The sequence below is a fragment of the Emydura macquarii genome, unplaced genomic scaffold, assembly GCF_026122565.2.
Source record: "Emydura macquarii macquarii isolate MOO-44397 ecotype Brisbane River unplaced genomic scaffold, CSIRO-AGI_Emac_v2 contig_18, whole genome shotgun sequence".
In the NCBI taxonomy this organism is placed as follows: domain Eukaryota; kingdom Metazoa; phylum Chordata; order Testudines; family Chelidae; genus Emydura; species Emydura macquarii.
In genome coordinates this window covers 6,224,684-6,241,081 of record NW_027130155.1, presented here as the reverse complement: position 1 = coordinate 6,241,081, position 16,398 = coordinate 6,224,684, and the positions used below count along the sequence as shown (strand labels likewise).

Below are 16,398 nucleotides of genomic sequence, written 5' to 3'. Positions count from 1 at the left end.
CAACTTTCCATCAGCTTCTAAAATAGAGTACAGTGAATGCCAGTATAGGGCTCACAACGATGTAAAGGTATGCCTGTTCCTATACTCTACAATCATTAGTGTGAATCGTGGGAAGCTGCCCCAAGGACATTCACAAAAAGAGGAAGTGGGAAAAGGGTACAGAGAACTGATAAGAGTGGCCATTGCATTGTGTGGAGGAGAGTAGCTATTGTTACACAGAAAGGGAAAGTGGCCAGTAGAGTTTGATCATGGTGCCTCCTAGAGCCCCAGGCTCGCAAGCTCGCACTATTGCCAACTCTAGCCATTTTTTTGCAAGTGGTTGGATTTCAAAGTCCCAGTCCACAGAGCATTTCTGGCAAAGTTCAGCCATGTTAGAAGCTGACAGTCTCTCCTCCCCACTGGCCACTCTCACAGGCAGGGAGAGGAGTGGAGGAAGTAGAGGGACCTGCAGCTCAGCCCCACTTCCCCACTTCCTCTGAGAAAGACAGGCTGTCACGCCTGCAGCACCCAGCCTGGGTGGAGCAGAGGGGATGAATAGCCTCTGGAGCAGCCCCTACCAGCCTGGGAAAGTGGAGAGGGGACTCTGCTGCAGCCCCCCAGCAGGGCAGAGGGGCCTGAAGAACCCGGGAGTGAGGCTGGGAAAGGCTGAACTGGGGGGGGGGAGGTGAGGGCTGAACGAAGGTGGTTTGAAGTGATGGGAGCACAGAGGCTGATCTGAGTGGAAACTACGGGGGCAGGGTTCATACACCTAACCCAGCACATGCAGGAGAATACGAACGAACTCTAATTAGTGTGCGCGCGCAGCCGCCAGGCTCAGGCACCGCGTGGACGGGGCAGCTCACGAATGAATAAAAAGACAAAGACCACGACCACGCAGAGGTCTTTTTTTTTTTTTTTTTTTTAATTACAACACGTTAGGACCAACTGCGCTGCCGCCGAAACAACACAAATTGTCCCAGCCCCACGTGGCCGAGGCGCGCACCTAGCCAATGACTGGTTAGGGGCGGAGCGCGAGAAGTGGCCCCAACCAATGGGGTGACATCGCGTGTGGATGCGGACGAGGGAAACGCACCAGACGAGGGGCAGCGGTTAGGCAGCAGCGAGTCGCGACGGTTGGCTTTGGCGAGCGCGCTTAGAAGCAGAGGCGGGCGTAAACAAGCGGTTTTGAGACGCTCCACATTGGCGAGGCACCATGGTGGGGAGCGGGGGACGCGGGGTTTGGACTGCGGGAGGGGAACCGTGCAGCCGGCTGAAAGGAGCCGTAGGGGTGGATTGAGGGGAATCGCTGCGGCGAGAGAGCCGCAGTGACCGTTAAGGAGAGCGAAGATGGGGACAGGGAGCAGTTCGGTGGGCGTCGTGAAGCGCTTGAGAGGACTGCGGGGTGGTGATTGGAGGAGCGAGTGAACCGACCGCCGGCACAGTCAGTGCGGCTAGTAGCAGCGCACGCAGGCGGCAGGCGCGAGGGGAAGCTGTTGGCGCCTCGCAGGCAGAGGCGTACGGGGAGCCAGACTTGTATGTCGCCCTGCAGTATCTTAGGAGAGGAGGACTGACAGGCCGGCCGGAGCAAAGCACGTGGGAAGGCCGCGCTGAGAGCAGAGGGGAAGGCGCATGCGTGCGAATATTTGCTCGCCAGCCAGGCGTTAGTTTGACTTAAGGCGAAAGTGGCCCCGCCTCCTTAGTGCGCAGCCAATCGGGGCGGGAGTCTGTCTGGCAGCCAGTGGGGTGGCACCACGTGTGGACTAGAGGCGGTTGCAGGTTTCGCGCCTTCTGAGGCTCGTTGTGTGGGCCCTGGTTCTGGACGCACGCAGACTCTGTACTTCGAGACTCGACGCTTCCCGCCATGGTGGGGAGCCAGTGGGGCCGAGGCCGGGAGGACTTGAAGCGGGGCCAGCGGTTTGGAAAAGGGGCAAGGAGTAGAGTAGTGAGAGGCGTCCTTGACCGAGAAAGTTCTGGGGGAGTCGAGAGGTCGGGAGTGAGGTGGCAGCAGGGGTGAGATCAAGGAGAATATGGGGAGAGACGCAATCGCAGGTGGGGCTGCGTGCAGAAGAGGGAACACAGGCGCAAGGGAACCCTTTTTTCCTGCAACCTCCCCTATACCCACCAAACTATTTACTCCTTGATAGAGGGTCCTGGTGCCAAATAGTTGTTAGGGGGCTGAGATAAAGGTGCATGCGTGCATAGTACAGGGAGTGAATTATGGGGTGATAGTTATAGGTTTAAAGGGTAACAGCTCCTGAGCTGGTAAAATGACACATTCAGGAGTTAAAGGGTAACATTTCTGGGTAGAATAATAGAAGGAGATTTGCTGCCTGTTAAGGTGGGGAGAATATTGCTGAGGAAATAATGGTAAACATACATGAGGCTTGTTTAGATTCAGCGGGGTATAGGTAAAGGCAGATTAGGAGACTTGGTGCGGGACCCTCAAAGGATCCAATAGGGAAGCCATAGAATAAAGAATTGCCAGGCAAATTACCAGAAGGAGATTTAGTATTTATAGTACAGTTGATTAAACTAAGAAAGGGTAACTTGTTCAGTAGGCTCTGCTACCTTTTATATAATGCATCATTAGACAAGACGTTGTAGGTGTTGGGGATCATTTATATAGACATTTTTGCCCTGAATATATAATATTAAATTAAAAATAACATGCAAATTAAAGGTGCAAAGGATGCTAAAGGGCCATGTGTCAATGGTAATATGTACACAGCATGCTGGAAAGGAAATGTGAGGTAATATAAATTGTTCAGCTAATTTTATTCATGAGGGTCAAAACTGGAAGACGGAGGTAACTGCACAAGACTTTATTATTTAGCTGTTGGACCAATTTACCAAGGGTCATGGTGAATTCTCCATCATTGACAATATTTAAATCAATATTGGATGTTTTTCCAAGAAATACATTCTGGGAATTATTTTGGGGAAGTTCTGTGGCCTGTGCTATAACAGACTAGGTAATCAGAGTAGTTCCTCTGACCTTAGTCTGTGAAATGAATCTCTTCACTGTTTCATCCTCTTTTACAGCGTGAATGTATCTCTATCCATGTTGGTCAGGCTGGTGTTCAGATTGGCAATGCATGCTGGGAATTATATTGTCTTGAACATGGAATCCAGCCTGATGGTCAGATGCCCAGTGACAAAACCATTGGAGGTGGAGATGATTCATTCAATACTTTCTTCAGTGAGACAGGGGCTGGTAAACATGTTCCCAGAGCTGTTTTTGTGGACCTTGAACCAACTGTGGTTGGTATGTATATGACAGCAAGAGATCTCTTACTTAAGAGTACTTCATTATAGTTTGTTTTTACATTTTAGTTTTTCAAATTAAATGGGAACAGTCCACCTTTTAGACAGTGATAATCTTAAATGGATGCTATAAACTTAAAAATAAATTTGTCTGCATATTGTTTCTGCTAAACTAATAAGACTATTGTATTTGAAAGAGGCTAAAAATATTTTCCCTTTGAATTTGTGTGGGTAGCAAAGATTTAAAAAAAAAACCAAAAAAAACCCCCAAAATTGGGAAAATATGAAAATCCACAAAGAATATTAACTGGGGATTCAGGGGCTAGTGTTGTACCTGAAATTATATTGAATATGTCCCTTAAAACATAATTTCTCAACCTGTGGGGCAGAGGGTATGTGGCGAAAAACCCAGTGAAGGGAGGCACACAGCAGCTACTGACTTCTGGGGAAGGCAGGCTACAGCTGCCAACTTCCTGCCCTGTCCCAGCTCCCAGCTGGGAGGTAGACGGCAGCCACCCCAGTCCTGGGAAGCTGGGCGGCAGCTGCTGGCTTTTTGGGAAGCCAGGTGGCAGCCGCCCAGTTCCAGCTCCCAGGTGGGAGCCCGGTGGCAGCCTCCAGTGCCTTGCGAGCTGGGCTCGCAGCTGGGTGGCTGCCACCCGTGCCCTGGCTCTGAACCAAGAGACGGCCTCCCATGTCCTAGCTTGAAGATGGGCAGCAGCTACCTGCCGCCTGCCCATATCCCTGGGTTTCAGCCTGCACGGAAGCCTCCTACGCCCCCAGCTCGGATTGGGTGGCAGTCGCCCACCTCCCAGGCTGGCAGCCAGGTAGCAGCCACCTGCAACTTGTCCAGGTGGCCACTCCTCTCCCCGGCTCAAAGTCCAGTGCCCAGAGAGCCCAGCGGCTTGCCCAGTCCTGGAGCCTCCTGGGAAGCACACCCTCATTATCTGGGTTATTTCTAGAGGTTGGCTTTCTAATTTTTTTTTTAATACAAAAATATTTTTAAGGATTTTGGAACATATCCTTTGAAAAAGCTGCTTAGAGCTTGATTGAAAGAGGAAGCATTGGTTTTCTTTTGAAATGTCACTTCTACTGTTTCTCCTTGCCACCTTTTAGATCAGGGGTAGTCAATTATTTTTTGTCAAGGTCTCTAGAGAAAACAAAACAAAAGATAAGTAAATAAAAAGATTTCAGGGTTTGTTCAAAATCATCTGGCAGTCTGGATTTGGCCCATGGTCCACCTATCCCTGCTTTTAGATAGAAATAACCACTTATTTCCTCCATAGTGCCCTGCCCAACATCAGTGCAGTAGAAATATATTCTTAAAAGCAGATTGAATGATAGCCTTGGGAGCTGTTTTAAGAATCCCAGTTTGCCTTCCTCAGTTATGAAGATTAAGTACAGTGGCCTGGAGGAGAAGCAAATGCACAAGTGGAGAGACAAGAAGGACAAATACAATTACTAGTGTTTGTTGCCCTTGTGCTATACATTCTCCAAGAGTTCTATCACTTAAAAAAGAAGAAATATAAAAATCTTCTTTTCCCCCTGCCCAAATTACTTTTCCTTCCATCCTTTAAAATAATGGGATTTTTTAAAAAATGTGTTTTACTGATGTCACAGTATTGCATTTCCATGGTTATATCTAACAAGACACTATGGCTTAGCATAACTATTGTCCTGCATGCTCTCTAACACCTTTACATACTGTTTGAGCCACTTAAAAAATAAAAAAGCCTCCTACTCTTAAAACCCTTCAAGCAAGTAAAGTAAAGGAAACAGTAAAGTAAGGGTCTGAGAGATTTTTCTCTTATTAGAATATGTAGCTGTGCATGAGGGAAAGTACAAAGTAGGCATATCAGATTTTGCAATTGAGGAAATTGGGCTTTGCATCTCCCATTTATGTTAACAGTATCCTTTTTTTTTTTTCCTGTGGTCTATTGGATATCTATGCTTAGCTGCAAGCAAAGTTCAGCTCAGTCTCTAACAGCAATCTAAAGACATGAGTGGGCCCCCAATGTAGTTCCCAGAGTTCCTTGGTGGTCATAGGGAACACCTGCCACAAACACCTCTTTGTAAGTACATCATGATGTCTCCTGAGCAAAGGTTTTGAAGTTATCAGACCTTTCACAAGCCACATAGGGTGTGTGTGTATGTATATCTAGCACAGGAGGCTCCTTGTACCATCTCCTCCCCTGTGGACCTACATAAACATGAAGTAAGATGTGCTGAGATAGCACACCAAAATTTTTATTGATAAAGAATGAAACAGACCAAATTTACATCTAAAAATTTTGTATTTTTGTAGATGAAGTACGTACAGGCACTTACAGGCAACTATTCCATCCTGAGCAACTCATTACTGGAAAAGAGGATGCAGCTAATAATTATGCCAGAGGCCATTACACTATTGGAAAAGAGATTGTTGATCTAGTGCTAGATCGCATTCGCAAGCTGGTAGGAGTTGAAACAGCAAGATCAGTATTTAAAATATCTGCATCAGATCTCTCTCTTGCCATATATAATTGACACATAAAACTGAAGGTTCTGGTGTGTTTCTTGTATGCCCAATCCTTTCTAGTTATAGAGTATCAGTTTGTTATGCGATTCCTTTCTTTGACTCATTTCATTGGTTGAAAATTTTTCATCAATATTATTTAGACTCAAAGAAATGGATATGAAGTACAGTATTTTTTTCCTGTAGAAATCAGTAACCTCTGTCAGTGATCATTATACTATGAAATTTTTGCAGATGGTAGTTGTAGTCTACTCACGGCACCATGAATACTTTGAGGGTATAATTTTCAAAAGCACCTAAATGACTTAGATCCCATTTGGGACTTGGATTCCTAAGTAAGTAGTTCTAAGATTTTAATATATTGAAATTGTATTGCAAGACATGTATAGGAAGACAGTTCAGTTCAAAAGGGTGGTGACTGCATGTCAATGCAATGAAACTGCATTGCTGGCTTATGCTACTTAAGATATTTTAACATACCTTGCTGAGATCACTTCAGACAATAGCTTTTCAGATTCCGGTCCCCAAATGGAACTTGGGTTCCTAAGTCATTTAGGTGCTTTTGAAAATTATACCCTCAAAGTATTCATGACACTGGGATTAGAGTATAAATCTCTTTTGAAAATGGGATTGGGGTACCTAAATCATTTAGATCAGTGTTTCTTAACCTGGCGTTTTAGAGGGGTCGCAAGTGCAGAGCTGGTATTGGGGGTGGCAAGAAAGGCAATTGCCTGGAGCCACAGGGGCGCCATGAAATTAAGTTACATGCCTCAGCCCCGTGGGGGTGGGACTCAGGCTTCAGGGGTACAGTAGTTTGGAAAGGTTAAGAACCACTGATTTAGATGCTCTTGAAAACTTTGCCTGTAATCTTTTCTTGTGGTAAATAGCTGCCCAATCCAATATGAACAATATATTAAAATCCCAGAACCTGAAACGCTGTCATCTGAAGTGATCTCAGCAAGGTATGTTAAAATCTCTCAAACAGTGTAAACCAGTAATAGTTTCATTGCATTGACATGCAGTCATGACCCTTTTGAATTGAACTGTCTTCCTATGTATGTCTTGCAATAATTTCAATGTGTTAAAATCTTAGAACTATTTAATTTAAAACCTGGGTATTTAAAAGTAGTTCCCTAATTTTAACTGACTGAAATTGTATTGCAGGGCATGCATATGAAGGCATGGTTCCATTCAAAATGAACTTGCATGAATGGTTTTAATGCTAAAACCAAGATTTTGCTAGGTGTGAATTTTTATGCAAGTTTATAAATACAAAGTCTAACTGTAGCAGTACTTTTATGTGCAACTGTAATAAAATACTTGGTCTAATCCTGCCCATATTTAGATCAACTGGAATTTTGCTCTTGACTATACTGGGAGTATATTTGAGGCCTAAAATGCAGTTTTGCTTTGAAAAGTGATCCAAATTGACATAATAGGGTTCAAATGTTTCAGCATGCACCCATATCAAATTTGCTTGGCTTACATGTAAATAAAAACATCTTTTCCTAACTAACAACTCTATGGCATCTATCTGGAGAGTTAAACTGGGTAGTTTGTTGCTTATACATCAGCACACCATCACAAAAAAAAAGTATACTGGCTATCTTTTGCCCAACTATATCTGTAAAATCTCATAGTCTTCAGTGAAACTGCACAAATATAACTAAGGGCAGAATTTGGCCTTGCATTTGGAATTGACTTAATTGTATTGATACATGCAAACTAGAATAGAATCCATTTACATTCACATAGCTGTGGATAATAATCTGCTTTCATTTATGCTTTCACTAGTGTTAATTTGAATCATGTCCTTTGACCTCAATGACCTTTCCTTCCTACATTCTTTGTTTTGGTTTTTTTTCCCCCTCTAGGCTGATCTGTGCACTGGGCTGCAGGGTTTCCTCATCTTCCATAGTTTTGGAGGAGGCACTGGCTCTGGGTTTGCATCTCTACTCATGGAAAGGCTTTCTGTTGATTATGGCAAAAAATCCAAACTAGAGTTTGCCATTTACCCAGCACCACAGGTTTCTACTGCTGTGGTAGAACCCTACAACTCCATCCTAACTACACACACAACATTGGAGCATTCTGACTGTGCCTTTATGGTAGACAATGAAGCCATTTATGACATATGTCGTCGCAATCTTGACATTGAGCGTCCTACTTACACCAACCTAAATCGACTTATTGGGCAAATTGTCTCATCCATCACAGCTTCACTGCGTTTTGATGGAGCCCTCAATGTAGATTTGACAGAGTTTCAGACTAATCTTGTCCCATATCCACGAATCCATTTCCCGCTGGCAACCTATGCACCTGTTATCTCTGCTGAAAAAGCATACCATGAGCAGTTGTCTGTGGCTGAAATTACAAATGCTTGTTTTGAGCCAGCCAACCAGATGGTAAAATGTGACCCTCGCCATGGCAAGTATATGGCCTGCTGTATGTTATACAGGGGTGATGTTGTACCCAAAGATGTTAATGCAGCCATTGCCACTATCAAGACTAAGCGAACCATTCAGTTTGTGGATTGGTGTCCTACTGGATTCAAGGTATTTAGAAACTTGTCACATTGCTTAGTTTAGTAATTGTCAGAGAAACATTTTGGGGGTAGTTTTCATACTACAATGCAATAGTGTCCACACTGACGTACGTTCTATTCACATATTAGGTTACCTTTTAAATATGCATAAGGAAGGCCTGCAAAAATGGGTAGCAGCTTGGTGATCAGACCTATATTTTTTTTACAGTTTATTTTTAAGTCATAACCTATCTTACCTAAATGAAATTACCCAGGGATATTGCCATCTTTAACTGGATGTACTTAAGTGCATTTTCAACATAAATGCAAATTGCATAATTAAGCTAATTTGAGGTACTAATATACTTAAACAATTTTTTAAAGGAATATGCAATAGGAGAATGGTGCAAAATACACAAGCACTCAGTTATTAAATGGAAATGCAGGATTTTGACACACTTTTCCTTTGCACGGGGCTTTAAAAAACTTTGCCATTCAGGGAACTGAGAAGTATTGAGAAAAGTAATTTAACCACAAACACACTACCAGTAATTAACACCACTCGCTCTCTTTTCCCCCCAAATTACATACTCTAAATCAGGGGTGTCAAACTCATTGATGGTGACGGGCAAAATTCTCGTAACATGCCCTTCACAGGGGCCATACAATACCCGCCACCGAAAAATGTTCTGATTTTCAGAGTGCTGAGCATCCTACAACTCTCATTAAATTACTTAATTAAGAAGAGCGTGGTACTCAGGATTTTTGAAAATCAGGCAACTTATTTATTCAGGTACCTGAATATGGACTTAGGTTATTTTTTAAAATCTTGCTCTGAGAATTTAGCTACTTAATCTAACATTTCAATTTATCAAAGATTTTTTTAAACCAGTGTTTTTAAGGGAAGCAGATGATGAAATGGTAACATGGTTCCTTACCCAGGTCAGCATCAAGTTTTCAAGCCATGTCTTGGTTTACCAGCTCACTGGTGGTTCACACTCAGCACCTGGTAGATTAATATTTAGCTGTCAAGCGAGATCAAGTGTCCATGCATTGCAGGGCAAGGAAGACCAAATACAGAAAGAGCCTTCTGTCCTTTTCAGGATAGTGTTGTCAGTTCTCCTGGCTTGAGTAGTTTCCTTTGCCCTCCCCACTCTCTGTTAGTAGACTTTTCCATAGAGTCTGCCCTAGTCATCTCTTCAAAACCCTCAAATTGAGCCTGACATTTGAAAGACAAGCTGTGTTCTTTCTGGCTAATGCATCATCACTTAGAAAAGTCTGGTCACCAAACTATCCTGAGTTGTCCTTGGCCCAAACCCATTTTCTTCAGTGGTTTTACATAGATGTAATAGAATTTGGCCCTGTAATTGGCATTTAGTTAATTCTATTGCTGAAGCACCAAACAATATAGCTTTTTCACTCAGAGCTGTGCTAACACTGGAGGCTGATGAGTAAACATTAGTGGCAGCTTATAAGTTCTAGAGTAAGAGGATAGGAAACTGAGTTCACGTAAGGACCCTGCCAGTTCAGTTAATTTACTCATTCAACATTAAACAACGGTCTAATTCAGCATGACCCAGAGTGGCAGAGCCAGGGCTGTAAGGCAAAATTAGATATGCTAAAATACATATGCTGGTTCTCGGAAGCCGAGATGTTATTTGTGATGGATATAGTTGCCAACTCAACATTTTATTGTGAGTCTCACTGTTTAGTGTTTTTCTTAAATTCCAGCTGCTGAAATCATGATATTGCATGAGAATTGCAGCTTTTATTTAAAAAAAAAAAAAAAAAAAAAAAGGAGCCCTCATGGTTTGAGAGAGAAGCTCAAAAACATGAAACAAGGGCATACTAAAGTCTCAAAAAACAAGAGGCAAATACAAAAAAAACCCAGCATGTATAATTGTTTTTAATCTAGTGATTTTTTTTAAAAAAAAAAAGACAATCTCACAGTTTTCAGGAGCTGGATTTATTATTTTTGACTATTTAGGGTTGGCAATATTGTGCCAGCACAAAGAGTGGTAATTTCTCTTACACGGTATTGCTAGCATGCCTCAGTTTGCTAAACAAATTATGAAGAAAATAGAAGAAAATGGATACTTTGACATACTAATTTGAGGTTGCTGTTTTCTCTCAAAGGTGGGCATTAACTACCAGCCTCCAACTGTAGTGCCAGGAGGCGACTTGGCCAAGGTGCAGCGTGCTGTGTGTATGCTGAGTAATACAACTGCTATTGCAGAAGCCTGGGCTCGTCTTGACCATAAATTTGATTTGATGTATGCTAAACGTGCCTTCGTACACTGGTATGTTGGAGAAGGGATGGAAGAAGGAGAATTTTCTGAAGCCCGGGAAGATTTGGCTGCTCTTGAGAAAGATTATGAAGAAGTAGGTGTAGATTCTGTGGAAGCAGAAGCTGAAGAAGGGGAGGAATATTAAAGGATAGATTAAAGTCAGAAAACGTATTTCAATACAGATTTTTTTTCTTAATTCAGTTTACTTGTTTGGTTTTCAAATAAAAGTTTAAATGTTATAAAAGTATTTTTGATTCAGTGGTTTATTTACCCCCCCAAAAAACAAACCCAAACCAGGAGTATTATTAGGCTGATCAGTTAATTAATAAAAGCTGTACTTCAGAAGTACTTGTCAGAAGCAACAAGAGAAGGATGTGGCCTGATGGTAAGATGGAGTTTTATACTAACCAAATATAAATAATCTACAAGGTACATCAAAATGGTGGTTTAGCATGCTCTTTAGTGCTTCTGGAATAAAATGTACAATTACAAACCACAAAAGATGCAGTTTAGCAACAGCTGAACCCCAATAGAGTGACTGCTAGACCTGCAGGGCCTAGTAATCACATTTCAAGATTTGTGGCTGGGGGAGGGTGATTTTTACAGGGAAGAGGCCCTATTGTATTAGAAAGACCATATTGTGAATAAACACTATTATCATTTACTTCTGCTGCCTTGGTACAGGTTGGGACATGGGTTCAGGATACTCTAACTTTGTCTGAACTAGTTTATTCATTTTTCACAAGCACCATATATCTTGATGAAGATATGGAAATGTCAAACAGAGAAGAGTATAGTCCAGTTTATGGGTGATCCATCTATGAGTGTGCAAGAACCTCTGCTCCCAGCTCATTTATTCTCCCTGAGCAGAAGACAGCTGCAGATGCAGTCCCTGCCAGCATCCCTTGGAATGCAGATTGTCCCTAGGGAATGAAGAAGGTACAGTGCATAGTCGTACTCCCTGCCTGCACCGCTTGCCAGAGGGAAATGCATATTACCCTAGAGATTTTTTTTTTAAAGGTTCATCTCCCTTGAGCCTAATATCTGGGCACTGCAGAAGGCATATCACCTGGAGGCACAATACTTCCTAATGCTTTCACTGGGACAGTGCTGGAGCAAAGAACTGAGCTATTGTGCAAATTAAAGGCTTAGATAGTGAAGATTTGGAAATTGAGAATAGTGAACAAGGCAGAATCTCTGTCCTCAGATGGCATAAGATTCTTAGTCTTTCAAATACATGAGAGATGGACTGCCTCCCTCAACTAGGCAAACATAGACTGGTGGCTTATGATCAGACCACCTGCATCAGCCACAGTATATTTGTCCATCTTTCCTCTTAAATCCTAATTCACTGAGCCTGCCCTGATGTTGAAAACAGGAAGGAATCATTCAAAGCCAGAAATCATCAATACAGTAGTCTCTAAAGGGATATTCTAAAAGTAAATCAGTATACTTCGGGAGGAGTGGAATCTCCATCTTGAGAGGTTTTTAAGTTGCGGTTTAACAAAACCCTGGCTGGGATGATTTAGCTGAGGTTAGTCCTGCTTTGAGCAGGGGGTTGGACTAGATGACCTCCTGCGGTCCCTTCCAACTCTTAATATTCTATGTGTGCACAGAAATGTGTACCTGTGGCCATTTCTCATGTATTTCTCCCAAGGCCCAAATTACAGAAGTTCATTTTTTTGTGTTGATATCAACATAGTAATTACATAGGCATTAGGTGGGTAATATGTTTAGGGATATAAGTATGGAATGTTGCCTGTCATGTATGAACACAGGTAAGAACATGAGTAGATGTTACTTTGATACATTCAGAACATTACTGGCTGGATTTTGATGAGCTGTATAGATGTGCAATGGGAAAGAGGATGCCAGAAGCCTTCCCTCACTTGTATTCGCAGGGGGTCAGGAAGAATCTCAGTACTTGCATTCCCAGAGTAAAAGGATTTGGAAACTCCAGTGCCATTATAAATCCTCTATGTAATATTCCACCCGAGTTTTCATTCCCCCAAAACCTGGGAAAGGCCTCTACAGGTGTTCTGTGATCAGAACTACAGTGACATTCCATGGAGACAGCAATAGGCATTGTCTGCACATTTCAGAGCATTACACCCTCTGATCCACCCCACATGCCCCTCTCTGATACAAATTGGCATAATTTACGAGATAGGGATTTTAGAAACCCTGTTTTTCCTATGTAATGGGAATTCACAGAAGAATCAGAAATATACATACAGTTGGTTAAAAGACCACTGAATAGTATGGTATATAAATAAATATTTCATTTTACTTGTCTGTAGTTACTATAGATGTTACATTTATGAACTGAATTAGCCATTATTAAATTATTTACTAGTGAACTATTCAAATAAAGGCTGCAATTTTCAAAAGGAAAAATAGGACAAAAGTGTGCAAAGGAAATGTTCTTGGAGTACTGCTTTCTGACCAGCAGATGTCCCTATTGATTTGATTTTCCTTTGATGACAGAACACTGAAAGATTGCCAAGTTTAAGATGTCTGTTTTTAAAATTCCATATTTTCAAAATTCCTACTCATGAAAATCATATTTTCTCCAAAAAATAAAATTAGTGAACTAGTGATTCTCTCAGTGCATTTAAGCTAGAATCTAAAGCCCATTGAAGTAAATAGAAGGACTCTCATTTTACTTAAAGACTCTTGTTTAGGGGATCCATCTTCACCAAATGGATCTCTCTTATGAGAGCAATTTTATTTACAAGAATCCTGTTCTACTTTACTATAGAAACTAACTTTTCACATGGGGGTAATTTTACTATTCTAATAAATACCCTATTGATATTTCAAATATTCCTTCCAAAGTGTTGCTTTTTATTATTATTTTTATGTAGAAAATAGCATTTATATGGTACTTTTCATTCATAGATTACAAAGTGCTTTACACAGGTATTAAATCTATATCATTATCTCAATTTTACAGAGGGGAAACCCAGACACACAGCATGGCCAAAGTCACATAAAAAGCCTAGAACAGAATTTTTGTCTCCTGATTCCCAGTTTATGGCCCTATCAACTGGTCTATACTGCCTGAAATTGTTGTATAATTTAAAATTTTTCCCTTGCTTCCTTTAACAGTTTTCTTTTTTAAAGTGGCTGGAAATACATCTTTAGACAAATTAAAGGATCTTTTCATTATACTGAAGTTTCCTTTGTGAAAGGGCTTTAGTCAGTTCGAATAGGCCTTTTAGATCATGTCCCATTAAGGGATTAGAGCCGTGGTTGGCAGCCCAATTAGCCCACAGCTATGATTTATGTGATATCCTCAGGGTCATACAGGTGTGGCCCACACATGGGGTGGCCTATATAACACATAGAGAGCTACATGTATGGCTCACAATGGTAAATAGGTTGAGAATCACTGGCTTAGAGAAAACTTTTGAAATGTCATGTGACAGCAAATGCAATTCATGTTGATTTATACAGATAATCATATGACTCTCAGCTGAAGATCCTACTGACTATTTGGTTGTAACTGATTCTGTATCCCTGAGATGTTAGAGAACCTCAAATTTTGTTTCTATAGAGAGATTCCTGGCACAAAAGGAAAAGCTTTACAAGCTGAAGGGGGAAATATAAAATGCACAGCTAAAAATGTTTTAGGTTCTACATACAGGTCAGTAAAGTACTTATAAAGCCAGCCAAAGGTAAATTAAGTGTATTTTAGAGTTATTTGTAAATGTTTATTTGCTGAACATCTTAAGTGTACACAGGAGATACAATGTGCCTAACAAAGAGAAGAATACACTGAAAAACTTGCTATTTCTTTGCTTTTAAGTTCTAGGATTCTTCACTATGTTCCTCATTGTGCAGACTTCTGAGTGGCTGAAGAAAAGTTGGGCTTTTGGGGTAGTTTAATTCTTCATAGGAAGAGCAAAGAGCAGACACAGATTACTTTATTCCTACTCTATTTTACTCACAGGTATTTTCACCTTCCACTAAAGATAAAAGAAACAACAAGCATCACACCTGATTCTGCTTTCTGAACTCCAGCTAAACCCCTGTGTCTCAACATCTTTATTCAGCGGCAACTTCTCTGTTTGCTCCAAAAACCACTATTTTCAACCCTGCTTCAGCCACATCCAAAGTCCTTTTTGTGTTTGGCCTATCACTCAGAAATATGTATCTCTCCAAGTCTGCCTCAGATGTATTATACCTGTCAAGACATATAAGTACACACTGACAGATAGGCCAACACAGATACACATCCATACTGTGAAGCCCACACTAACCCCCCCACAGATGCAGACACTAATAGCTGTGCAAGCACACTTGCACGCACACATATGCAAACACTGACACACATGGCCTGCACACATTAACACGGATGTGGACACTAACAGTAGTGCACGCCACGCACCCAGACATGCTAACACACATGCCTGCGTAAATTAATGCAGGCATTCCTCTTTGGGAAGCAGTGGCCGGCCGGGCGGTGCCGAGGCCTGTCTTCTCCCCCACCTGACCCGGACGGGGCGGCGCATATTGCGGAAGGGACCGTCTGGTCTCCCCTGCTCTCTGTGCAGGAGTCGGTGTCTGGGCGTCCCCGGGCTGTAGCCTGTTCTGAGCCGTGGGATGCGGGGTGCCGCTCTCCGGCTCAGGCGGGCACCATGGTGCAGCTCTATAATCTGCATCCATTCGGCTCGCAGCAGGTGGTGCCCAGCAAGCAGGAGCCGGCGCTGTTTTGCTGCGGGCGGGACGCGCTGCTGGTGGCGTGCGCGGCGGCCGGCTGCAAGATAGAGGTGTTTGCCGTGGGCGACCAGGAGTTCTGCGAACCGCTGGGCTGCTTCAACACGCTGGGCCGGGTGCTGCGCATGGCATACAGCGAGGAGGGTAAGAGCTGGGCCGGGGGCGGCACTAGCTCCACGGGGCAAACTCCTGTGCGTCTTCACAGAGCCGTCGTGTCCGGCTGGCGTCCCGTGGGAACGCTGATGTGCGGTGGGGGTGGTGTGCGTTATCCCAAAGCGACGTTGTTTCGGGCTGACCGTTCACAGGTTATGGGGCCGCCCCGTGACTGCAGTCTCGTCTTGCAAAACTCAGGGTGGCACCGAAAAGGACTGGGCCAGTGGCAACCTGCAGTGGTGGGGCAGATAGGGAAGTACAGCACTTCCTGAGCCCTGTGCCACTGAAAATGACTTGTGTCTTCTGAGACGAGCTGGGTGATGTTGTATCTTTTATTGGACCAATTTCTGTTGGTGAGAGAGACAAACTTTCCAGTTGTCCAGAGCTGTTCTTCGGGTGGTGTTTCTTCTGTTTGTTCCACCTTCCGCTCCTGTTTTTCAGTTGCTTCCCCTGTTCATTGGAGAAGCCCTCCCCCAGAACGAAAGGATATTCTTTCAGTGCAAGGTGCATGTCTGTATTTGATTCTCCTTTGTTGAGAATGATGGCGATGGGTGGGAGGGGATTTTACCTTCTGTGTTCAAGGGACTCATCACGGAGATCTGAGTGCAGGATCAGGGACTGGATGAGCTCTCAAGTACCGTAGACAAAAAGGTTAGAAAGAACCACTGAATTCTAAGAACTCTGCTTTGGCTTTATCAGCTAGAACTAGAGGAGTAACGGAGCCAGGGATACAGAACTGTAGTGAGTAGTGGATGATTTTTGCCTATGGAGTGGGAAGGAGGCAGAGGTGCTCAGGAGTGCTGGAGAAAGTGTGCCTAGTGTTCTTACACCTTTCTTTTTTTAAGAGGTGAAGTGTGTATACTTTCCCTCGCTTGGTTTCGGAGCATTCTCTTGTGCGTAGTGAAAGTGTCCTTAGCCAGACTTGAACTTGCCCAGCAATATCTCTTTGAGATATT

The 16,398-nt window shown here is 43.0% G+C and overlaps 2 protein-coding genes across 4 annotated transcripts in view; both read left to right on the top strand.

Moving 5' to 3' along the window:
* Window positions 1–935: 935 nt before the first annotated feature.
* Window positions 936–10,814, top strand: LOC137157122 (tubulin alpha-3 chain). Of its 2 annotated transcripts, none has more exons than XM_067554357.1 (5): window positions 936–1,195; window positions 3,022–3,244; window positions 5,546–5,694; window positions 7,630–8,310; window positions 10,416–10,814. In XM_067554357.1, exons 1-5 carry the CDS (start codon window positions 1,193–1,195, stop codon window positions 10,710–10,712), a joined length of 1,353 nt encoding a protein of 450 aa, XP_067410458.1. In that variant the 5' UTR covers window positions 936–1,192; the 3' UTR covers window positions 10,713–10,814. The 2 variants fall into 2 exon arrangements, with proteins under 2 accessions (XP_067410458.1, XP_067410535.1); XM_067554434.1 differs by lacking the exon at window positions 936–1,195 and adding an exon at window positions 1,751–1,843.
* Window positions 10,815–13,979: 3,165 nt separating this feature from the next.
* HPS3 (HPS3 biogenesis of lysosomal organelles complex 2 subunit 1) overlaps window positions 13,980–16,398 on the top strand; it is a 34,035-nt gene continuing 31,616 nt past the window's right edge. For both annotated transcript variants that reach the window (XM_067554144.1, XM_067554227.1), the window contains exons 1-2: window positions 13,980–14,216; window positions 14,523–15,433. In XM_067554144.1, coding sequence (XP_067410245.1) covers window positions 14,995–15,433 — 439 coding nt within the window. In that variant the 5' untranslated portion in view covers window positions 13,980–14,216; window positions 14,523–14,994. The remainder of the gene's footprint in view (window positions 14,217–14,522; window positions 15,434–16,398) is intronic.

Coding starts and splice junctions, on each gene's coding strand:
- LOC137157122 (XM_067554357.1), top strand. Junction 3,245..5,545: donor CCTTGAACCAACTGTGGTTG/GTATGTATATGA, acceptor GTATTTTTGTAG/ATGAAGTACGTACAGGCACT. Junction 5,695..7,629: donor TAGATCGCATTCGCAAGCTG/GTAGGAGTTGAA, acceptor TTCCCCCTCTAG/GCTGATCTGTGCACTGGGCT.